At 48.0% G+C, this 25,489-nt stretch overlaps 1 protein-coding gene across 1 annotated transcript in view; it reads right to left on the bottom strand.

The window, feature by feature from the left end:
• The window catches only part of Lamp1 (lysosome-associated membrane glycoprotein 1), a 90,787-nt gene that overhangs the window by 15,942 nt on the left and 49,356 nt on the right, over positions 1-25,489 (bottom strand). The window contains exon 4 of the mRNA XM_065444907.1: positions 4,668-4,850. Coding sequence (XP_065300979.1) covers positions 4,668-4,850 — 183 coding nt within the window. The remainder of the gene's footprint in view (positions 1-4,667; positions 4,851-25,489) is intronic.

Raw genomic sequence — 25,489 nt, 5'->3', positions numbered from 1 at the left:
CCTTGCGGTTCAAATTGACGAGCTTTTACTGTATATTGACACGTGTACTTATCTTTATCGGGCAACCACGTTTCGCCGCTTAACAACTGTAATCGCAGAGCGAGGGACGCGCCTGCATGTATCCGACGTTTCTGGAAAGTTATCGACGCTTCTATCCGCGTGTCTGTTGTCGCCGAACCTTGTGTTATCAGATTCCATCGCGTGACACGAATGGTGTAGAACTTTGTGGAAGACACGCGGGTCCCATCAGTTAATCTGGAACATTCGACGACTGATCTATAAAAGCCGACGCGCTTGAACCGCTGATCAGATTTTCGACGATCGCCGAGCGTGTTCGCCGCTTTCGTTGTGCTGTAAGTGTAGCCTGTTTTGTGGGCACAGGTTCGCCCAGTAAAAGCTAGTTTTGTATTCCACCGTACTGCTTCTTTCTTCACCGTCACTACCACGTGACATCTGGTGGAGGTGGAGGTTGCCTATCACGCGCCCCCATTGACCCGCCGCCGCAAGAGGACGAGGATGACGACGCCTTCCTTGGTATAATAAGCGCGGAAGACTTCGCCGAACAACAACGAGCGGACCCGGAACTTAAAGGCCTCGTCGATTATTTGGAAGGGCACACCGACGTTGTCCCCAGGGCATTTAAGCGCGGATTATCTTCCTTCACGCTTCAAGACAGTCTACTCGTGAAGAAGAACTTCTCACCAGTCCGCGCCAATTACCTTCTTGTTGTCCCGTCAGGACTTCGTCCAGAAGTATTGCACGCCCTACATGACGATCCGACCGCTGGACACCTCGGATTTTCCCGGACACTATCGAGGATACAAGAAAAGTATTATTGGCCGCGCCTGACCGCCGACGTCACCCGTTATGTCAGAACATGCCGAGACTGTCAGCGACGCAAGACACCACCGACAAGGCCAGCCGGATTACTACAGCCAATCGAGCCTCCTCGCCGACCATTCCAGCAGATAGGGATGGACTTGCTGGGACCCTTTCCGACGTCAATAACCGGAAATAAGTGGATCGTCGTGGCGACGGACTACCTCACCCGCTTCGCTGAAACAAAAGCACTGCCGAAATGTAGCGCAGCCGAAGTCGCGAAATTCTTTGTCGAAAACATCCTGCTGCGACATGGCGCCCCAGAAGTCCTCATCACCGACCGAGGAACGGCCTTTACAGCGGAGCTCACCCAAGCCATTCTGAAATACAGTCAGACATGGCACAGAAGGACAACGGCTTACCACCCGCAGACGAATGGTCTTACGGAGCGGCTGAATAAGACCCTCGCCGACATGCTAGCGATGTACGTCGACGTCAAACACAAGACGTGGGACGCGGTCCTGCTGTATGTCACCTTCGCGTACAACACGGCGGTGCAAGAAACAACACAGATCACGCCGTTTAAGCTGGTTTATGGCAGGAACCCGACGACGACGCTTGACGCCATGCTGCCGCACGTAACTGACGAAGAGAACGTTGACGTCGCTAGCTATCTCCAGCGCGCCGAAGAAGCCCGACAGCTCGCCCGCCTGCGGATCAAGAGCCAGCAGAGGACCGACAGCCGACACTACAACCTCCGACGACGCTTCGTCGAGTACCAGCCTGGCGACCGTGTTTGGGTATGGACCCCGATACGCCGACGAGGACTCGGTGAGAAACTACTCCGACGCTATTTCGAACCCTACAAGGTCATCCGACGTATTGGCGCTCTGGACTATGAGGTCGTGCCAGACGGCATTTCGCATTCACAGCGGCGCCGCGCACGATCTGAAGTGGTCCACGTGGTGCGCCTTAAACCGTTTTACGGACGCTGACGAACTTCGTCATTTTTGTTCTTTTCTTTGCTGCGAGTGCTTTTGTTTATTACTTTTGTTTGTTTGCAAGCATCGGGTCCATGCTTTTTAAGAGGGGGGTAATGACACGTGTACTTATCTTTATCGGGCAACCACGTTTCGCCGCTTAACAACTGTAATCGCAGAGCGAGGGACGCGCCTGCATGTATCCGACGTTTCTGGAAAGTTATCGACGGTTCTATCCGCGTGTCTGTTGTCGCCGAACCTTGTGTTATCAGATTCCATCGCGTGACACGAATGGTGTAGAACTTTGTGGAAGACACGCGGGTCCCATCAGTTAATCTGGAACATTCGACGACTGATCTATAAAAGCCGACGCGCTTGAACCGCTGATCAGATTTTCGACGATCGCCGAGCGTGTTCGCCGCTTTCGTTGTGCTGTAAGTGTAGCCTGTTTTGTGGGCACAGGTTCGCCCAATAAAAGCTAGTTTTGTATTCCACCGTACTGCTTCTTTCTTCACCGTCACTACCACGTGACAATATATATATGTATATATATGGAGCCCAACCACAGTCGATTCATGTGGCACCATTGTCCACCCGAAGCGGTGCCGTGTGAGTTGCGATGCATTCCCTGCTTTTGTCGCACAGATTGGCTTGACGATATCATACAGAAACCACCTGCTCCCCTCTTTGCCCTTGCTCGCGTGGGAAGGCGGCACTTGTGAAGCTGCCTTCTTGTCGCACTTTCATACACCTTCCCTCGCACATAAAACGCACATCGCGCAGGGCGCGATAGGATCTTATTGCACTTGTACTTCATATAAGCCATGATGCTTCACTTAAGCAGTCACTCTTGTCACATGATTTAAGAGGTGCACTAAGAGGTGAATTACAAGCAGCTGCTTGTAATTCAATCATTTGACCATCTCCATCCATGGAAGTTTCCATTTATTTCTCATCATTCTTTTGCGGCAGCAGTGAAATTGTTATATTGAAATCACATACAACCACTTCATTAAACACATGGTGCTCTATGAACTAGAGGTCATGAAAAATTATATACTTCATTGTATCGAGAATTTCCTTATATTGAAGTTCATTAATCGTGGTTTAAATATATCCAATCTGAAGGGGATCACAAGAAAGTTCAATATATAAGTAATTTGATGTATAAAATAACATTATTGAGCATTTTCAAGGAGATTTTACAGCTGTTCGGTATACACAATAATTATGTGTGGGTTTGATGTATCCAGGTTCGACTGTACCGCAATAGTGTTTTGTGTGTTGGGCATTCCAGTCAACGCAGGCCGACTGGGTGTTTTGCAAGAGAGCAGAAGCACGAATGTGAATGGCCTGCAGGGTGCAGCCACCTGGTGGCACAGAGTTTAACTAGACAAACAGAGCTAATAAAGCAGTAACTAAGTGTATTCTACTTTGCTGTTGGTGTAAATTTCTGGCAGCAGCTTAATCATGAACATGTCATATGTTCAATATGTTTTACACTTTGCAACAGCAGTATAAGCTCTGTGCCAACAGGTGGCTGCACTGTGTACGCCGCTCAGGCCACTCACGTTTATGCTAAAGCCCCTTCATCACAGCGGTACTGAGGGGCTTTAGTTTACAGCTCCGTCCATCTGTTGAAACACCCAGCCCATCTGCAGTTACAGGAATACCGGACACCTACCAGCACTCACTACGCACAGACAGAATGCTCGCAACGCACATTGCTTGGATAGCTCTCGCAGGGGATCGACAGCCAGGCAGCTAGCAGGGAGGTCGAAGAGGCTTTGCACACTGGCTACAAGACGACATCTCATCTGACGCAGAGCCATTGATGGCTCTGCATCATTGAAGGAGAAAAAGCATGCCTATGAATTAGTGTAACAATCTTCCGTAGTGCTCTTAATATGAGACACATCACTTAAATTTTGTAGACGCATGGGGTACAGCTACACTAAAACATTCGTGCCACTTGTGCCATTTGTACCTGTTCATCGAAACTTTCAGGGACACTTAAACTGAAAACTTCATTGGCATTTAGGACAGCTTCCCATTTCTTCATCTTCAGATGGAATAAAGCACTTTGTTCTATTTAACAGACATTCTATCGATAAATATTTTCCAGAACCAAGTAGTTATCAGCGCTGGCATACTAATTTGTGTTCCTTTTAATAAAAGTAGAGCATACTATACATCTCGATTCATAGGTTCTTAAGTTAGATAGCTTGCAAAATTTTCGTTAAGTAACGTGATTAGCCTCTGGAGCATGTGCAATGTGATGTTCTTTGCACAACATTCGGAAGCATAAAAGTTTGTTAAATTTTCTTATATTCTATTTGATATTCGGCTTTCTTGATTCAATATTCGATCCAAAATCTATTGAGTACGCATACATCCCTAACTAGAAGTACTATGTAGAATTGTAGTTTTAATTAAGATGTTCCGATAGCTGTCAGTTTCTTCCTGCAAGTCGATTATCACAAAGTAGGTTCAACTAATTTGTTTTGTCTGCAAACAAGATGCAGATCATGACCTCATCTGTATGATGGGTACAGATGCGATTTTCTTGCTTGGATTTATCTATTTTTTTAGTGCAGATACACTGGTTTGCCGTGCCTGATGGCGGGCCTCGAACACTTTCAAGACACGTTTTGCGACTTTTTTGTTCTAGTCCTTTTCCATGTTGTGTCACGAGAATAAAAAAAAACTCATTCAATCCAGTATGAATGAAATAGCCTATGTGGTTAACCCCATTTGGCTCAAAACCGACCCCCCTCCCAGGTGAGCTAGGACACAGGTGGCATAGCACATGATGACCAACAATTCTGGAGGACGCTTCGTAATACATGCGCTAGAAAAGACACTCACCGTCGCCAAACTGTCCTGTTGTCTCCGCAGTAGTGTTCATGAAAGCCTGCAGCTGAACGCTGAGCACATCCAGGGTGACATTTGCACCCATGTAGACAGGCTGTTTCACATTACAGTGGTAGGAACGATCCTCGGGAACACTGTACAGCACCAGCGTGTTGTTCTTCACAGTGACGTGCTCCGCTGCATGGACGCAACAATATCCAGCTAGAGGGTATCATTCTGCACTTTAGGGGGAGAAGACATGGTGCATCACCAAAGCCCATGACAAACAATAACACATGATGGTGACAGTGACACATGCCTACATGCCAGCAGCTTCTTGTTGGTCGCAGGAAGGTTGGTGCATCACAACACAACCTGTTCATGCCATATAATGGACATTAGGGCAAGCATAGGCACTTTCAGAATGAGGGATACCACTGCAGGGATACCACTGCATTCTCCTCATATTTGGCAGCCAGCGCTTAGTATAAACACCCGGGCATTTCTACAGGCACCCTGAAAATGACTGAAAATTGTTATAGACCATATTCACATATACAAGGCTCACAGTTTTCATGTTTTACTGCGTGTGGGCCTTGCACAAGGTGGGCTTATAGATCCTCACCGAATCCTTGTGCTGCACTTGGACCGCTATGCAAAATCACAGACTGCGACCTAACAATTGCCAACAGATTTTTATGACTGGGACAATGCTGTGAAAATGTACGAATAATCGGACAGTTAGAAAAATAGAACTGCAATGATTAAATAAAGTAAAACCTTGACGATCTGAAGGCCGCCGAACCAGGAACATTCTTCTAATTAAGTGGGTTTTCAAATTAGCCGAAATGATGAAGAAAAAAAAGAAAAGCAAGAACTTGCTGCAAAATGAAACTGCCTTTATTTTTCATGTCCAAGAATGATTACTTGGAGTAATCACTAATGCAGGATAGCTTGGCACAGTAGTCCGCCCCAGTGCCACGTTCTCACTGGCTCATAACATGTAGCATATAAAGAAAGTCACCACTGCTGCACTCAACAAAGCTGTGGACGGCGTTGAGAAATATAGATTTTGAAAACAATGTTTAGTCTCTATAGCTCTTTATCCGATTCTGAAATATCAGCACTGAAAACCATATAGAAGTGCTCTGAATTTTTATCAGCCAAGGTGGAAAAAAATTTCACGAAAACTGCAAAAGAACAGTTTTTCAAGCCACAATATCTCTGGAACAGTGCAGCTGAATGCCACGATTTTAGTCTTGTTGGAAAGCGCATTTCTTCGGCTTCAAACATGCTGCTTCAGCTACCTCCTCCGTACATAAACATCATCAGCCTGGTTACGCCCACTGCAGAGCAAAGGCCTCTCCCATACTTCTACTACCCCGGTCATGTACCAATTGTGGCCATGTTGCCCCTGCAACCTTAATCTCATCCACCCACCTAATTTTCTGCCGCCCCCTGCTACGCTTCCCTTCCCTTGGGTTCCGTAACCTTTAATGACTATCGGTTATCTTCCCTGCTCATTACATATCCTGCCCATGCCCATTTCTTTTTTTTTTTTCAACTAAGATGTCATTAACTCGCGTTTGTTCCCTCACCCAATAAGCTCTTTTCTTATTCCTTAACGTTACACCCCTCCTTTCCATAGCTCGTTGCGTCGTCCTCGATTTCCCCAATTCAAGTAGAACCGTTTTCGTAAGCCTCTAGGTTTCTGCCCCGTACGCGAGTACCGTACGCGAGTAGATTAACAAGTGCACAAAAAGGAACTGATTGAAGGTTTTGTGCCGAAGTCTGATCGGCCATGCCCGCCACGTGACTCCAGTACTGTTCGCCATTGCTCTGGCCATTGACAGTCTGTTCTCCATGAACTCGACGAGTGTCAAAACAGGATCCACGTGGACATCACAGGAACGTCAGGCCCCACACACTCAAGTTCAACAAATAGCCATAGAGGGAGAAAAAAAAAATCGACCCCACGGCACTGCTCATAAAACAAGCATAGTACGTCAATTAAAAAGATGACCCATGAGCGCAATATCTCCCGCTAGAGGTGCCGTAGTATTTGGATGAGATACAAAGTCTATGGAGCACTGTGTCAACAATGAAAAAAGCCTCCACCATCATTCCACCAGCATCCGCACAAGCATTGGCCGAGTCATCCAGGTACCTCAACAAAATAAATTTGTGTTCAGATGCACCTGCCACCTCTGAACAAGCACGGACAACACTGGCCAAAAGAGTTCTCTCAGTTTGCACTTCCATAATCAGCTTCCTGGCCTCGTCAAATTTTATATGTGCAAAGCATAAATTCTTTTTTTTTCTATGAATGCAAGCTTTTTCATTCCCCACTCTTTGTTAGCGATCGTTCTTCTTCCACATCCAAACATAAAGGTCAACTGATTCTTTGGTCATACTTATTACCAGTCACTGTTTAATAGCATAACATCTGTAGCAGTATTTTCTAGTGTACGTTGCCTCTCCTAGAATTGCTGCTGCAGCATTGGCACGTGTCTTGTATTAAACCTTTGCGCCGTCTGCTATATAGCATTTGACTTCTTTCAGAAGTTTTTTGGCCTTCAGTGCTTGCAGAGCAGAGTGGCTTCTTGAATGCAAGCTTTCTCATTCCCACATGTAATTCATAGTCGCGTTCAGGGTTGCTCTTGCTCTATAGCGTGAATTATTGTGCAAGCTACATGGCCACGGTGGCACAGCGTATGCAATGTCGTCTAACCGCCTTCTGTTCCTTGAACAGGTGATGCTGATCGCCGCATCATACCAGCTGCATGCGTGGAACCAGTGGGCCATCGGACCGTCTTTGGACTGTACCGGCATCCAGCTGGACCATGCTATCAACGTTACTCTTGGACACGGAGACCAACGGCAGGTGATGGGAATCGCGTCTGACAGTATAGATCGGCCGTCAACCTACGGCTTCAGTGGGCACTGTGGCACAGCGTATGCAATGTCGTCTAGCCGCCTTCTGTTCCTTGAACAGGTTAGTTTTAATTGTTATGGCTATAAGAATGATAATCGTTTTGCTGTTGTGCTGCCATGCCTGGAAGTGATTTTTTCCAGCTTTGCATCTTTGTGTCTGTGGCTGTCTGGCGAAGTAGAAATGAACCCTGGGCCAGAAACGAAGGTGATGTTGAAGGAATTGTGCGATGGCCAAAAGGCAATACAATCAGATCTACAGAGCATGAGCAAGCGACTGAAGGTGGCTGAAAACAGCCTTAAAATATTTAAAGAATAAGCGAGTATAGTTGCTCAATTGTCTAGAAAAGTCAAACAGTTATAGAGTACACTTCGGTAGCAACGGAAAGAATGGACAGCTTTGAGGACAGAAGTAGGCGGAATAACCTAGTGGTATTTGGAATAGCAGAAGGCGAGAGAGAATCCTTAATTGACCTAGAAGCGAAAGTGTTAGTAGGTGTATTCGAATAAAAACTCTGCGTCAGCTTGAGTACCATGGAACGAATACATCGGATAAGAAAAAGGAGCGCCCAGTCTCGACCTGTAATTCTCAGGTAGTATGACTACAGGGAAAAAGCCGAAATTTAAAAGCAGTGCATTAAGCTGAAGGGCAGAGGCGTCTCCATTTCTGATGATTTTTCAAAAGAAACACTGGCGAAGCGTAAAATGCGCTGGGATTCCACGAAACAAGAAAGGGAGGACCGGTGTCATGTGTTTTAAATTATAACAAACTACATGTGGATTGACATGGAGATGAGGGATCAATGAAAGCGCCGCCGTGTGAAGGTTCCACATTCTAACAGATGCCCTGCTGTTGGTAGGGGTGACTGACAAAACAAAGAATGTGGTTCAAATGCCTTCCGCTTGATCAATTTAAATGCTAGAAGTTTAGCAAACAAAATTGGAGACAATACATCCTGGCTAATTATGCTGCGGCCCGAAATACAAGACCAAGAGTAAAAAGGTGAAGCATCCAGACAGGACACAAAAGAAAAGAAGTGGACATCACGAACGCTGACTATCAACTATCAACAGTTGATAATCTGCGTTCGTGTTGTCCACTTCTCTTTTGTCCTGTCTGCACGCCTCACCTTTTTGCATAATGAATCCTTACCAACAAGCTCAGCTTTCTGTCGTTTAAAGACGAAGAGCTTGTACCACCCAATTATAAAATTATACGCAGAGACCGCGATGCTCATTGGGGCGGAGTTGCTATTGTATTCAAAGCTGATATTAACCGTGTGCAAATTACTTGCATTCCAACACATGAAAACATCTGGTGTGAAATTAAGCTAGATAAAACAAGGATGAGCCTTGGGAATGTTTATGGACCGCCTCATTCATCCATTTCCTATCTTGCAAATATGCAGCTTTACTTGGAAAGCTTTAGAAAGCGCAGCTGTCGCATAATTATTGCTGGGGATTTCAATTTGCCAGGGATTGATTGGTCCACGCTTAGCACTCAGCCTCGCGAAGATGCCCATTATGAACTACTTCTAGAAATAGCTTTCAGCAAGGATTTACAACAGGTAGTTCACAAGTGCACACGCGTAGTTGAGAAATCAAGATCTATATTAGATTTGCTGTTCCTGGATGGGCGATTTGAAGATTGCCGTACTGGCTGGAACTGTCCTGTCTGATCACAAGCTAGTTTATGTGGAGATAAAGTGTACCGATGTATACCTGAAAGCTGGTAGTACTAGACATGTTTTGTGTTTTGATAGAGCCGATGACGATTAGTTTCTTTGCGTCGTTTCTAGGTGGTGTCGCGCACAGCGAGAAGAAAAAAGAAAAAGAAATGATGGGAAGAGTGGCGCACTTTTTAAGAGGCAGCGACAACATTCTAGTGGCTCGCTGGCATCAATGATGGGGTCAATTTCTCTGTATAACCAACGAATTATTTGTTTCGAGAAACAAAAACAATGCCAGAATTCACTTTATGCCATTTCTTCAAACGCGTTTCGCACCGCCACCTGCTCTCCTCCTTCCTCCAGAAACGAAAGCGCCATTTTCTCAAACTGAACTATGGATTGGATCCAAACTTGCCATGCCGCAGCCGCCGGTGGGATCCAACCCAATCCACCAGACGCGCCATGCGAATCCGTATGATCGCTCCGAACTTCCCAGCTCCCCGTCGGGTTCGGCACCTAGCAGACGAAATACTCGGTGGAAGGATGACTGACAGGAACGTGTCGTCATTTTGACGTCACCAAAAACGTGGCCGCGCCCCGTGGCTGGCGACGTCGGCGCGGAGTAGGCCAATCGCGCGTACCGGTAACCGAACGAGCGCGCCGAACAACCATCTCCGATCGCACCCTAGGTGACTGGCTAGTTGCAAAAGTGGTTCCGGTTCACAAGTCTGGTGAAAGGCAACATATTAGAAACTATCGCCCAATTTCACTCACATATGAATGCTGCGAACTACTTGAACACAGTCTCAAAGTCAATCTACACCTACCTTGACGACAAGAGAGCTTCTTTCCCAACCAGTACAGATTTCGACAGCACCTTTCGACTGTCACACAATTGATAGAAACAATTAACGATTTTTTAGCTTCCTTGAACAATAGAAAGCAGGTCGACGCTATTCACACGTGTACTTATCTTTATCGGGCGACCACGTTTCACCGCCTAACAAATGTTATCACACGGCGCGGGACGCGCCTGCATGTATCCGAAGTTTCTAGAAAGTTATCGATGCTTCTATCCGCTGTCTATTGTCGCCGAACCTTGTGTTATCTGATTTCATAGCCTGATGCGAATGGTGTAGAACTCTGGAAGGCACGTGGGTCCCAACGCTTAGTCTGGAACATTCGACGACTGCTCTATAAAAGCCGACGCGCTTGACCCGCTGATCAGAATTTCGACGATCGCCGACCGTGTTCGCCGCTATCGTTCACCTAGCAGCTACCCGAGGAAGACAGACGTTTGGTGCGCTCCTGACCACCGTCCGCTCTGCTACCACTGCGCGGAAGCCGGCCATGTGTACCGCCGATGCCCATACCGGGAGATGGGACTGCGAGGTTTAGCCGCTAACGCGCTGCGGCCACAGATTGGCGAACGACCTCGCGATATCGCCGACTACCTCGCCGCCACTCAGTGGAGCCCTCGACGACCTTCCTGTTCGCCGTCATCAGGCCGCTACCTGTCGCCGCAGCGCCGACCATACACTGGCCCAGCCCGGGGCCGGTCCGTCGGCCCATATCCGGAAAACTAAAAGCAGCAACCGATGGAGGTGCGGTTGCTGTTTGTTGAGCTGACGAAGATCCTCCGCCGCCGCCGAAGACGACGAAGCAACCATCTCGACGACCTAATGACGACACGCCGCCGTCCCGACGAACTCAGGAAGCCAAGACTACACCGACGAAAGACGACTTGACGACGCGACGTTCAAGCTTCAGTTCAACACGACGCAGCCATGATCCGACGCCAAGACCCAACTGCAACACCAGGCAAAGAACCACCGACCTCGACGTGCTTCTCGACAGCCACGCAGTCACTTCACTGCCTTAGCTGACACAGCGGCCGATTACTCCGTCAGGAGTGGACACATCACCACCCAGTTGAAAGTTAGTACCGCATGGGAAGGCCCTCGAATTCGGACCGCTGGAGGAAACCTCATCACGCCAACTGAAATCTGCACGGCAAGAATAACCATTCATGACCGGACTTACCCTGCCACCTTCGTTATCCTCCATCAGTGTTCACAAGAAGTCATTCTCGGTATGGACTTCCTTATCCAACTTGGCGCAATCATTGACCTGAAGTCACAGTCAATAACGCTGTCGGAAGATAATGCGATACAGCCGGAGAGCCCTCGTGGTCAGCACGCCTTGAGAGTGCTCGAAGATCAAGTGAGCATCCCGCCTCGCTCCAGCATTGTTATTTTGGTCGGCACCAAAACACCCGCTGATGTAGAAGGCGTCATCGAAGGCGACCAATGTCTACTGCTAGACCGTGAAATTTGCGTCGCAAGAGGGATCACTCAACTGCATGGAGGGAAAACTGAAGTGTTGCTGACAAACTTCAGCCAGGAGTTCAAACACATCAACAAGGGCACGACGATCGCGTACATCGAGGAAATTCTGGAAACCAGTTGTTGAAAGTCGCAAACGAGCACCATACATTGTTGCACCCGTGGTTGGGGGACCGACGACACAAGAGAAAGAGGGAGCCGGCGAACGGACGAGAAGCGCCCTACTGCAGCACGTGCTGGCCGGCGCATCTACAAACAACCTGATCCGTTCCACCGCTTTTTCGGCGAACCGCCTACTCAGTGCGAGGCGCGGGCGCCCCCGACAAGGGCGAAGGCCTCGGTGCGGCCAAAAGAGAATGTGGACTTTGTAACTTCTCCCTTTCCCTTCACCTTTCTTCGATCTATCTTTTGTAAATAAACCAGTCTCGAAACGGATCCCAACGAGTGCAGTTCCTTCGAGGCTCCTGCGTGCACGGCCGACGCCGTCCACCTTAGTTATCACGCAGCAGAAGTTAGCGGAGTCGTCCAAAGGCGACAGCAATTAGAGTTAGCCCAAAGGCGTGAGCATTCACTTACACCAGTAATGCGTTAGTCCTCTCGGATTCCACCGCATCTACCCCAACGACCATGGTTCCCGAACCAGACTACGACATTAATCCAAGTCTCCCCGTGATTAAGCAACAGCAGCTGAGAAGTCTGCTCCGACGATACAAAGGCTGCTTTTCGACGTCATCGAGGATTCGACAAACACCAGTCGCCAAGCATTGCATAATCACCGAGGAGTGCGCTCGACCACTCCGCCAGAGCCCTTACAGAGTTTGGCCGCGAGAACATGAAGCTATAAGAGAACAAGTCGACGAAATGCTGCGCAACGACATCATCCAGCCGTCGAAAAGCCCGTGGGCGTCTCCAGTTGTTTTAGTCAACAAAAAGGACGGAACCCTACGTTTCTGCATCGATTATCGTCGACTGAACAAAATCACGAAGAAAGACCTATACCCCCCTCCCATGGATAGACGACGCATTGGATCGGCTCTGCAACGCTAAATACTTCTCGTCGATGGACCTGAAGTCTGGCTATTGGCAAATAGAAGTCGACGAAAGAGATCGCGAAAAGACCGCCTTCATCACCCCAGACGGCCTCTACGAGTTCAAGGTTATGCCATTTGGACTGTGCTCAGCGCCTGCAACGTTCCAATGGACACGGTTTTAGCAGGACTGAAGTGGCAGACCTGTCTCGCTTACTTGGATGACGTTTTATTCACCGGAAATTTCGACGATCACCTTAGGCGGCTTGCAACAGTACTAGAGGCCATCAAGTCATCAGGGCTCACTCTGAAGCCAGAAAAGTGCCGCTTTGCCTACGATGAGCTTCTGTTCCTAGGCCACGTCATCAGCAAATCTGGAGTCCGCCCCGACCTGCAGTAGACGGCTGCCATCGCAAAGTTCCCGCAGCCCACCAACAAAAAGGCAGTGCGTAGATTTCTTGGCATGTGTGCCTACTACAGGCGATTTGTCAAGGACTTTTCACGCATTGCTGAGCCGCTGACACAGCTAACTAAATGTGACGTCGAGTTCAACTGGGAAACGCCGCAGGCCGACGCATTTCAAGAACACAAACGACGCATGCAGTCGACGCCCGTAGTTGCGCACTTCGACGAGCACACCGATACCGAAATCCACACTGACGCCAGTAGCCTAAGCCTCGGTGCCGTCCTAGTCCAGAGAATAGATGGACATGAACACGTGATAGCTTACGCTAGCCGGTCGTTATCAAAAGCGGAAGGCAATTATTCTACAACGAAAAAGGAATGCCTCGCCATCGTTTGGGCTACAGCGAAATTTTGCCCTTACCTATATGGCAGGCCACTCAAAGTGGTCAGCGACCATCACGCGTTGTGTTGGCTAGCTAACTTAAAAGACCCTTTAGGACGGCCGGCACGGTGGAGCCTCAGACTACAAGAATACGACATCACTGTAACATACAAGTCCGGATAAAAACACTCAGATGCCGATTGCCCATCATGCGCCCCGCCCCCATTGACCCGCCGCCACAAGGTGACAAGGATGACGACGCCTTCTTTGGAATAATAAGCGCGGAAGACTTCGCCGATTAGCAGCGAGGGGACCCTGAGCTAAAAGGCCTCGTCGAGTATTTGGAAGGGCACACCGATGTTGTCCCTAGAACATTTAAGCATGGATTTTCTTTGTTCACGCTTCAGAACAACCTATTCGGGAAGAAAAACTCATCAGTCCGCGCCAACTACCTTCTTGTTCCGTCGGCGCTGCGTCCAGAAGTACTGCACGCCTTACACGACGATCCAACCGCTGGGCACCTCGGATTCTCCCGGACGCTGTCGAGGATACAGGAAAGGTATTACTGGGCGCGTCTGACCGCCGATGTCGCCCGTTACGTCAAGACATGCCGAGACTGTCAACGACGCAAGACACCACCGACAAGGCCAGCAGGGTTATAACAGCCGATCGAACCTCCTCGTCGACCATTCGAGCAGATTGAAATGGATTTGTTGGGGTCGTTTCCGATGCCAACATCCGGGAATAAGTGGATCGTCATGGAGACGGACTATCTCACCCGCTTCGCTGAAACTAAAGCTCTACCGAAAGGCAGCGCAGCCGAACTGGCGAAGTTTTTTGTCGAGAACATCCTGCTGAGACATGGTGCCCCAGAAGTCATCACCGACAGAGGAACGGCTTTTACAGCAGAGCTCACCCAAGCCATTCTGCAATATAGCCAGACAAGCCACAGGATGACAACTGCCTACCATCCGCAAATGAATGGTCTCACGGAGCGCCTGAACAAGACCCTCGCCGACATGCTAGCGATGTACGTCGACGTCGAGCACAAGACCTGGGATACGGTGCTGCTGCCGTAAGTAACATTCGCTTACAACACGGCGGTGCAAGAAACAACACAGATCACGCCATTTGAGCTGGCCTACGGCAGGAACCCGACGCCGCCGCTCGACGCCATGCTGCCGGACATCACTGACGAGGACAATCTTGACGTCGCTATGTATCTCCAGCGCGCCGAAGAAGCCCGCCAGCTCACGCGCCTGCTGATCAAGAACACGCAGAGGACCGACAGCCGACACTACAACCTCCGACGATGCTTAGTCGAGTACCAGCCCGGCGACCGTGTTTGGGTATGGACCCCGATACGCCGACGAGGACTTAGTGAGAAGCTACTGCGACGCTATTTCGGACCCTGCAAGGTCATCCGACGTATTGGCGCTCTGGACTATGAGGTCGTGCCAGACGGCATTTTGCATTCACAGCGGCGCAGCGCACGATCTGAAGTGGCCCACGTGGTGCGCTTTAAACCCTTTTATGGACGCTGACGAACTTCCTTATTTTTGTTGTTTTCTTTGCTACGAGTGCTTTTGTTTATTACTTTCGTTTGTTTGCAGCATCGGGTCAATGCTTTCTTTAAGAGGGGGGTATTGACGTGTACTTATCTTTATCTGGCGACCACGTTTCGCCACCTAACAAATATCCGCTGTCTATTGTCACCGAACCTTGTGTTATCCGATTTCATCGCCTGACGTGAATGGTGTAGAACTCTGTGGAAGGCACGCGGGTCCCAACGATTAGTCTGGAACATTCGACGATTGCTCTATAAAAGCAGACGTGCTTGACCCGCTGATCAGATTTTCGACGATCGCCGACTGTTCTGTGCGCGTCGCGAATGCACGGCCAGACTTTTCTTTCAAGAGGGAAGCGGGCCTCCCTTACTTTTATGGCTTTCTCTTTCACTGGCCCCCCGCGGACTCCAAGCTGTGCGCGAGAGAAAGGACCCCGCTCCCTCCGTTCGGTTCCTGAAAGAAACCCAGTGACGACGCTTCGGGGTGGTCGGCTGTTGTTTCCCGCGCCCGGGGGCGTCGACGGGGATGGAAACCACAGTTGGAAAAGCGCGGGACGGGCAGACTCGCCCCACCAGCCCTAGAGACCGGACCACTTTTTTACGGGGCTAAAACTGAACGTTTTGTGTATTTTTGACTTGCTTTTTTGACCTTCTCAGCGTAATTAAAGTTTGTTTTAAATGTTCAACTGCGTTCGACCCGTTATCTAGCTGGACAGCGGACGCTTTGATCCCGTCAAGTGCGATCCGCGAGGCCAGCATACCGACCGTGTTTGCCGCTATCGTTAGGCTATAAGTGTAGCCTGTCTTGTGGGCACAGGTTCGCCCAATAAAAGTTAGTTTTGTCGTTCACAGTATTGCTACTGTGTTCTACGTCACCACCATGTGACACTATATTTTTAGATCACACGAAGGCTTTAGATTTGGTCATACATAACGAATTAACAAACTGATGGAAATAAATATAAATTGTGATGTTATGTGGATCCGCTCATATCTTACAGATCGGACAATTCGTTGAAATAAATGGTAACAAAATCTAACCAATTCAATATAATCTCTGGCATTCCACAGGACCACTTTTTCATTTTAGGACCACTTTTTTTCTAGTTTACATAAATGATATTGCTCATCACATAAGTAATGACATAACCATCCAGTTATTTGCAGATGACTTATATAGTGGAATCAATAACTAAAACGATCACGTGTCACTGAGTCAAGCCCTGAAAGCTGTAGAAGTCTGGGCCGCTAAAAGTCAAGTGAAAATTTACGAATCTAAATCAGTCATGCCAGAGTTGCAAACAAAACAAAGCATGTTATTGAGTGTAATTACGAGATGAATTCAACAATTCTACCTGAAGCTGGAACGATAAAATACCTAGGTTTAACAATTTCGAAAGACTTAAGTTGGAAATCACACGTAGACAGAATTTGTGGAGCTGGAGAAAAAAGTTATGGTTCCTTCGCTGAAAATTAAAGCTAGCAACTACACCCGTCAAACTACTTGCACATTTAACTTACGTTAGAGTATGCCAGTGTCATTTGGGATCCGTTTCAATCGGGATTAATACACCGCATTGAGAAGATAGAGAAAATCCACAAGGTTCATTATTTCTCGGCATTACTGTACTGACGATGTTTCTGAAATGCTTTGGTTCTTTGATTTGCCTCTACTGGCTCAACGGTGGAAGTTGGCTATACAGTAAAACCTCGTTAAACCGTACCCGCTTAAACAGTAGTTTCGTTTTAAAAGTAGTAAAGTCAAATCCCCGACTCAGCGGCCATTGAACATAATGTGTTTTGTGTCCGCATAAACCGTACCACCGTATTGCGTACGCATCGGTTAAAACATAGCGTTTCAACTTTTCGTCGCGCAAGAACGGCGGTGCGCCGTCTCCATCGGGCGGCCCGGCAGAACAACAAGCCTCAGAGATCGGAACAACAGCCTCCAAGCGCCCTGTGCGTTTGCGCGAGAAGCCACATCAACATCATTTCGACACCGTGCCAGAAAGCATAATGGCGTCGTTCCGAAGCTCGGATAAAGAAGACACCGGGTGCTCAGCATAGAAAAATTAGACATCGTCCGTGCTATCGAACGTGACACGAAGAAGTCGGCGCTGGCACACAACAGGGATCTGCTGTTGACTACAATGTGTGGCATTTGGAATGCGAAGAAGTTGCACGGCAGTGCTGCTGCGACCGCGAAGACATGTCGGCTACGAGGTTCGACTTTTCGCCATCGTTGCCTGTGTTGTTGCCGAAGTGTCGACTAGCGACAGTGATAAGGACGACACGAAAAGAGACAGCACGGGCGATTCAGGTCCGACAGTGGCATAAGCTGCGCGTTACGTCAGCCTCGTGAATGCAATCGTCGCGACGAGAGCAGGGGCTCGATAATGTAACTATTCCAAATGAAAAGTATTCCAAACTCCAGCAGCCGGCAATGAAAAAGGCGCTCCCAGGACTTCTGTAGCACTACTGCGCACGTGCACGGAGAATACGTAACGCGAACGAGGAATCTGCCATGCGAGTGTTTGCTGAGAAGAGGGGGCTGGCTGAAAAGCTGGCACGCAGCTTCAGCAAGTTTGAGGCCGCTGTGGTCGTCGTGCTAGGCCGCCGCGGCATCACGCAAAAATAACACTTTTGTCCCGCGAAGTGAATAAATACTGCATGTTTTTTTCCCCTTTCATCGCACTCTCTCTGGGTTCCGTTTTCGACCGGTAAGTGGGCGATCTCATGCTATTCGGTTTACCAGTACTACTGTTTAGTACGTACTTTTTCCGAGCTCCGGCCAACTACGGTTTAACGAGGTTTCACTGTACCTAAATTTTTTTTGTTATCAAAAGACCACTTCAATATTGAAACCACACTATCTTGCTCCCAGGCTGGCTACAAAAATCAGGTCAAGCAATCATTGCATGTTCTTGATTCCAAAAGCATATCTGGACATGTACGCTTATTCGTTTTTTCCGCGAAAGATTAAGGAATGGAGCAGTTTGCCGGTGTGTTTTGCAGTTGAGTAGCATTAAAATCTTTGAGGAACATGTTAACAACCTTTTATGAAATTGAATCTTAGTGGTGTCGTGCAAACATTGTCACACTGTTCTAGAATACATACTATAGTCTTTCTTTTATGCGGCTTCCGATATCACTCACAATGTTACATGTATTTCTTAGCCAAAATATTGTATTTGTATTTGGTTATTTGTTTTGCATTGTATTTTCAACATTCTTTGCTTCATGTTTTATGCACGTTCGTAAGGTGTTTACATTTTTTTATGCTCTGTGCAAACTTTCTGTACTCACCCTGTTACGGCCAAGACGGTTAACAGTATTTGAAATAAAAAGTGATAACTGGCACAGCCTGGTTTCGTTGCTGTCACACTTGGTCGTGGCCGCCGTGTTACGATTTATGGATGTGGGAGCCTGGTCAGTTGCACTGGGAACTTGAGACTGCGCTGTGAATGCTGCAGTCTCAAGGTTAGCACCTGCTCCTGCACTCCGCATGGAGAAACTCCTAATACAGTCGCCGACTGATTTTTCGGACTCCAAAAATTTGGACATGCTCGATTATTAGGTCTGCTTCGCTGCACCGCCATTCTCCCCATAGCCCATAATGTATAACAACTGCCGAAAGTTCGGACACCTTGCAACCTCTCGTCCGATTTTTCGGACACTCCTTGAGCCAACTCGATCGAAAGCACCATGCACTGACTGACCGGTGCATGGTTCGACTTGCTGAACGCCATTTTGTTTTGAACGAAGCTCCTTGCACGTCATCATCATGATGAGCTCCCTGCTCATCATCATCGTTTCTGCCTGGTTCGTGGCTACAGCAGTTCTGGTCTCAGCTTATTAAGCCATGTCAAGACAATCCAGCAGCTGATTTGTTTGTTTCTTCGTTCATGACACTGCGAGTAGGCCACGTTTTTCGTTTGTGCAACTGGTATCTGCGTGACGGCGTGGTGATGTTTGCTTTGTGTGCTGTGTGGAGGTTGCGGTGATGCAACGTGGCGTACGGAAACATCGCGTCAAGTGTCTAATGGCCCCGACAGTGCCCGCGCAGAGTGCGCTGGGGAATGCCGGCAAGTGGGTGCCAGGAGGCACCCGCTTGCCGGCAGTTGGCGGTGCAGCGAAGCAGACCGAATAATCGAGCATGTCCGAATTTTTGGAGTCTGAAAAATCAGTCGGCGACTGTATTAGGAGTTTCTCCATTTATCGCCTTCCGATGTGCACCCTACTGATGCCGAAAGTGTTCTGTCGAGACCTGTGCAGTGGTTCCGGACACTGTCTCATTTGACAGTTGCACAGGTGCTCACACGCTGTACTGACATGCGCAGAACTCTATGACAGCGAGATCATTCGTCAGGTTTCTGCTGCACCGCCGAACGATGACTCCGAGTCGGAAGATGATGCACCACGTGTTACGCTGCCGCCGCATGCAGAGCGTACACAAGCAGTGACTGTGCTTTCAGCTGCCTACAGTGACCGTACGACCCTCTCAGAGGTTCAGGCTTATCTGTTTGCGCGCATAAATGGAACAGCGTGCAACGGCGCATTCAAGATTTCTTCAAACCTACTGCCGAGCCCGAATAAGTGCATGGAAATAAAGGATTTTTTTTTTCTTTATCGTCTGCTTTTTCGGACACCTGTTTATCCGGACATTTGCGCAGTCCCCGTGAGGGACGAATAAACGGTCGGCGACTGTATACACGCACCACGATTGCTGCTCCCTGTTGCATCCTTTCCTGCTGAAGCCATGTGCAAATTTTGCTTGCAGCCTTTGGTGGCAGTGATTTGGTGCAAGCTGAGACTAGCATACATGATTACATGGTCCGTAGTGTATGAAGTTGATAACCGCATGGGTGAAAAGGCCTGCAGAAGTGGCTGAAAAATGGTGATGCCTACAAAACCAGCGATGTCTATATGTATAGAATGTGGGTCATCAAGTGTGAGCAACACATAAGTGGCCCCGAAAGAACAAAAAGAAATGTGCAGGTTCGAAAGGATGCAAAAAAATGCCGACTGGTCCATGTAACTATGTTGGCTGCGGTGGCAGATGCCTTAGTCACCCAAATGCTTTGCAATGGAAGCTCGTAATTTAACAGCGACTGTTGCTGCAAACAGGTGGGACACTGTCTAATCTGTTTGCACTGCTGGTTGTCTCTTGTTACCAGATTGCCACGTGCGATGAAGGCAAACACTGCTTGAAGATGGATGGCTGAATGTGCCTAAGCGGCCCGCGTACGTGAATGCTCACCATTATGTGCATCTTGTGGATGCTGTCTTGTGTTGTTGTCATGTGGATAGTGTACTTAAAAGGACGTCTTGTTGGGCGAGTTGGTCAAAATTCATCTTGGGTACTAGGCGCAAACACGCACAAGAAACAAGGACACTGGACAGAGCGCCTGTCTGAACCTTATGCAGCGATCAAATGCCAAACCTAATTTCTCTGCGGTCTCACTTGATCATGGTCGCCGTGTTATGTCTCAGATGCAGCAGCCTGGTCAGTTGCATTGGGAAGCAGACTGTCGAGGTAAGCAGATGCTCCTGCAGTCTGCACAGCGACAGACCTCCAATTTACACGCACCCTAATTGGTGCTCCCAGTTTGTCCTCTCCTGCTGCAGCCATTGTTGCCTTTATCGGTTGTGATGTGTAGTGAATAGAGACTAGCATATGTACTTATCTGGTTCAAAGTGAATGAAGCTGATAGCCACATGGGTGGAAAGGCCTGCTAAAATTCAGGGTGCCTACCAAGTTGATATCTCTAAATGCCCCGAGTTGTTTAGGTTTTCCCTGGGTGCCTTTGCAATATTCCCCGAGTGACACAGAAGTTTGTTTTATGTTAAGACGGGCTTCCACCACGTCGCCCAATGCTTTCACTCTAGTAAGCATGTTGAAAAATAAAAACGACTTAATCCAATTGTAACGTTAAGGAGTGGCGTTTATTTTATTCAAAAAGAAAACATAAGGGAAAGGTTAGTAAAATGCACAGCAAACATCTTGGAAATAAATGGTAAAACCCATTGCAAATCGAGTAACATTCTCAAATACGAATAAAATGGATAGGCATACAGAAAACAATATTTTCTAACATGCGCTATTTCTAACTAATAGCAAGCTCATTGGCAAAGGCCAAACTGTCACAAGCGAGATTCTCAACAGTTGGTAACTTAGCCTCATCTGTCCTGACATATGCTGAAGCAAGATAGCAAGGTGGGCGAGTTGGTTAGGATTCACGATACTGTTGGTAACAGCGGAAAGGGACACTGACAAAAGCAAGAAACACGACAACACGGGCACCCGTGTTGTCGCGTTTCTTCCCTTTGTACGTGTCCCTTTGCACTGTTACCAAGAGAACAATGTGCCCCGACATATCCTCAGCCCGTGCACAATGCCTCAGTGTTGCATTTCACTGCTTTAAACAGTTTTAGTTTGGATAGAGGGACACCTGCATCTTGGCTTCAGCCAACACTTCGTTTTTTGAACTCAAGCTCCTTCAAAGAAGCAGTGGCACGCGCTTCCTTCCCTGTTCATTTCTCAATGTAGGTCCTTCCTGTTCGCGCCCTCCTTGCGCCGCACGTTCGCCCCACAGACCATTTGAAGCATCCTCTTGGACTGCCTGACGACCAAAAAAATCAGGCAGTTTGAAAAAATTAATGCAAGTCTTTCACTGCCTTTAAGAGCTCAAGTCACCACAGGCACATCCGAAACAACTCTGAAGGCCTGCCAGTAGACTTATTAGGCATATCAGTGCTAAAAATGCGACAGGAGATGGCAGGTGCATGCGTGTATAATTAAAGGGTAATACTGCGTGCCGTGCCCGCGCTTATGCTTCATCACAAGACTTTTGCGTATGCTTCACGTAACATTTCTGTACTGAGGCGAAGATGACTTTCGGGAATCGGCTCATGCAATGCAATGTGCTTTCCGAGCTTCGAAGCCAATCACGAGGAACACAAAGGCGGAGTCGGTGCCATTGCTGACAGTGGCGAATTCTTTTAACGAAAAAACACGGCACAGAATGGCAAGGAGCTTAATAGCTAACATCAAAGCTGCTACACCTAGCGTTGCAGTATTAGTGGCTGTGGCTGCCAGCGGATCTGCGTGCGAGCGCGTCAGCTCGAGGCAGCAAGATAATCAAAATGGCGGCAGTGGTGGCTTTGTTTAATGCCGTTTCAGACCTTCGGTGACAGCAAGAAGTTCGGAAAATTGGATGGCGAAGGGTTCTTGCGTTCGAAATTTCGGACGTTCCTATACATTCCCTCTATCGGGTACGTGGCGGTGCCGCAAAGCCGTCTGAATTATCGGGTGACCGGAAAGTGTCGTTGACTACACTGGCAACTCCTCCACAGCCGACGACATGGCATCAGACGATTTGTTACGATTTCTCTGTGTGACTCGAGCCCGCATTAGAGCGACTTTTGCTGCCTTTCAACAAAATGCCAGATAATTTTCCCTGACGGAAGCACAAATTCTCCGAGTTTTCCCTGAGTATTGCCAGACTGTTCAAAATCCCCGAGAAATCCCGGTTATCCCTGTTGCTGCCCAGCTGCCCAAGATGATGCACAGGAAACTGACCATGTCTATATTAATAGAAACTGGGACACTAAGCTGAGATCAGTAATAATCTTCGTGATCCTCATGTAGTGTCCATTTACAGACATGATTTCTTGGTCATTTTGAAGGATCTCCCTAAGCACGAATTAGAGTCTATGGTTGAGAGAACCATGACTTCTCAAACCCCAGCCAGGGTCTCAGGTTTACCAAGGAAGTTACAAACAGTGGTCAACACTTGTTTTTGGATAGTGTTTTCAAAGGAAGGCATCTGTTGGATGTACAATCTGCATTCTTTCAAAGGCCTGCTAACTTTGAGACCGCCCATTCCAAGATTGTAAAGTGTGCAATTGCTATGAATTCTCTGCAAACTGCTTTAATTAAGTCTTGTTTCTATTTGGTGTCAAGTAGCTTCAGCGCTCAAGTGCAACGGGTACAACAGGCAGGCTTCCCGCCATGTCCGATTTCAGCTGTATGCTCCAAGAACTCAAGCACCCACCTCTTATCACTCGTAGAAGACTCCAGCATTCATCCAAATGATTTGTTTTCCCATTAAGGGGAGACACGAGTCTTAAAAGGCCGAAAATCACAAAAAAAAATGACTTTTTGAAGCTGACATTTTCGGAATCTAGAACCATTTTTGCACAATTTGCGAAGTTTCTAGCTTCACTTATCAATATCTTCGCAGCAAATTCAATTTGTAGCACGCCTGTGAGTTGGATCTGAGCGCAAATTTAAGCAAAAATGGCACTTTTTCTGCGTTGAACGGTTGCAGTCGCACACAGGTTATCATGGCCGTCTGGTCTCGTTTGAAAGAGCCGCCCTTCACCTTCAATTTCCTGCCGTCGCTGGCTGTCCCTGCTCATTGCCGTCTTTGCCGTCTGTCGAGACGGCACATCTTCGGCGATCGCCTCGTCGGTGACCTCATCGCAGAACGAGGCAGCACTGTCTGCAGTCAAAAACTCCGACGCACCACCTGGGTCACCAGTAGGAATGAGCTCCCAAAGCTCGGTTATGTCAGCGACTTCCACCGTGTTGGTCTCAATGCGTTGGGGAAGTTTGTCCTTACGCACAAAGCCCACCTTTTTGAAGCAATTGGTGATGAACCAATGGTAAAGCGCCTCTTCAACATCAGCGTACAAAGGGTCTCTAACCCTTTTCCGCTGATCGGCATGGCCGCTGATAGCTCCTGCCTTCACAATCGCGGTGCTCCCGGTTTTCAAGATGGTTGATATCGTTAACTGGACGAGCTCATACTTCTTCACGAGGGCGCTCACCTTGAAGCCGCATCGAGAGTCCTGCAATATATCCATCTTTGTGTCAAGCGACACAGCTTTGCGCTATGTCGGCGCAATCTTCGAACTGGGTTGAACCGTTGGTTGCACGCTACTTTGGTGGCGTCAGCCTGCTATCGCGAGAGAGACGCGGGATGGGCGCCACCGCACCACTTTGCTTGTCGCTTTTTTTTTTCTTTCTCTCTCTTTCGGAGCGGCTGTGGCTGATACGCATGAAGCAGCTAGCGCCATCTTGTGGCGCGCTGCGCCTACTCAGCTATTCTCCGGTGCGCGGGCGGGGCGAGCCATGAGAAGCGCTGCGCGGTAATGACGGCAGATACGAACTTAAGGAGGTAAACATCGCCTCTTCTCGACATCGTTCGTTTCAGGAAACTAAGCAACACAAACGTTACGATTATTTGGCACGGAAAACGCCGGGCAAAATTTTTATCGTTATATCCGATATGCGGTGAACAACCTATCGTTATAAATGTTTGTTTTCCCCATAGACCTAATGCATAAAATGACACTCTCATGTCGACCCATCATTATAACCGATATATTGTTATATGTGGTATCGTTTTAAGTGGACTGCACTGTATACCATTACTGTTTCATTATATTTGCCTAGTTGTGCCACATGCTATGTTTATCGGTGATGTTGCTGTAGAAGCATTTTTCTGACTTTCCTGAAAATTCGTGATGTCTTCATGTCACTGCCACGTAATGTATTTACCTAATTCTAACGCGCACCTTTATCTGAAGAAAAAAGGTCCAATTGCATGCGCGTCAGAATTGAGCACAAGCAAAAACGCACCCCATAGCTTTCCATGGGTAGAGTGAAAACAAAATACACTATACTGATGGGCGACTTCAATGCAAAGGTAGGAGAAGCAGGCTGGAGACAAGGTAGTGGGGAAATATGGCATACGCACTAGGAATAGCAGGGGAGAGTTATTAGTAGAGTTTGCGGAACAGAATAATATGCGGATAATGAATACCTCCTTCCGCAAGCGGGATAGCCGAAAGTGGATGTGGAGGAGCCCGAACGGCGAGACTAGAAATGAAATCGACTTCATACTCTGCGCTAACCCTGGCATCATACAAGATGCGGATGCGCTCAGCAAGGTGCGCTGCAGTCACCATAGGATGGTAAGAACTCGAATTTGCCTAGACCCAAGGAGGGAACGGAAGAAACTGGTACATAAGAAGCCGATCAATGAGTTAGCGGTAAGAGGGAAACTAGAGGAATTCCAGATCAAGCTACAGAAAAGGTACTGGGCTTTAACTCAGGAAGAAGACCTTAGTGTTGAAAAAATGAACGACAATCTTGTGGACATCATTAAGGAGTGTGCAATAGAAGTCGGTAACTCCGTTTGACAGGATACCAGTAAGCTATTTCAGGAGACAAAAGATCTGACCTAGAAACGCCAATGTATGAAAGCCTCTAGCCCTACAGCTAGAAAAGAACTGGCGGAACTTTCGAAGTTAATCAACAAGCGTAAGACAAAAAAAAATTAAATTATGGGGTTTTACGTGCCAAAACCACTTTCTTATTATGAGGCACGCCGTAGTGGAGGACTCCGGAAATTTCGACCACCTGGGGATCTTTAACGTGCGCCTAAGTCTAAGTACACGGGTGTTTTCGCATTTCGCCCCCATCGAAATGCGGCCGCC

The sequence above is a fragment of the Dermacentor albipictus genome, chromosome 1 (genome assembly GCF_038994185.2).
Source record: "Dermacentor albipictus isolate Rhodes 1998 colony chromosome 1, USDA_Dalb.pri_finalv2, whole genome shotgun sequence".
Taxonomy (NCBI): Eukaryota; Metazoa; Arthropoda; class Arachnida; order Ixodida; family Ixodidae; genus Dermacentor; species Dermacentor albipictus.
Note: the sequence above shows the minus strand (reverse complement) of the source record. Positions and strands in the feature narration are given on the sequence as shown.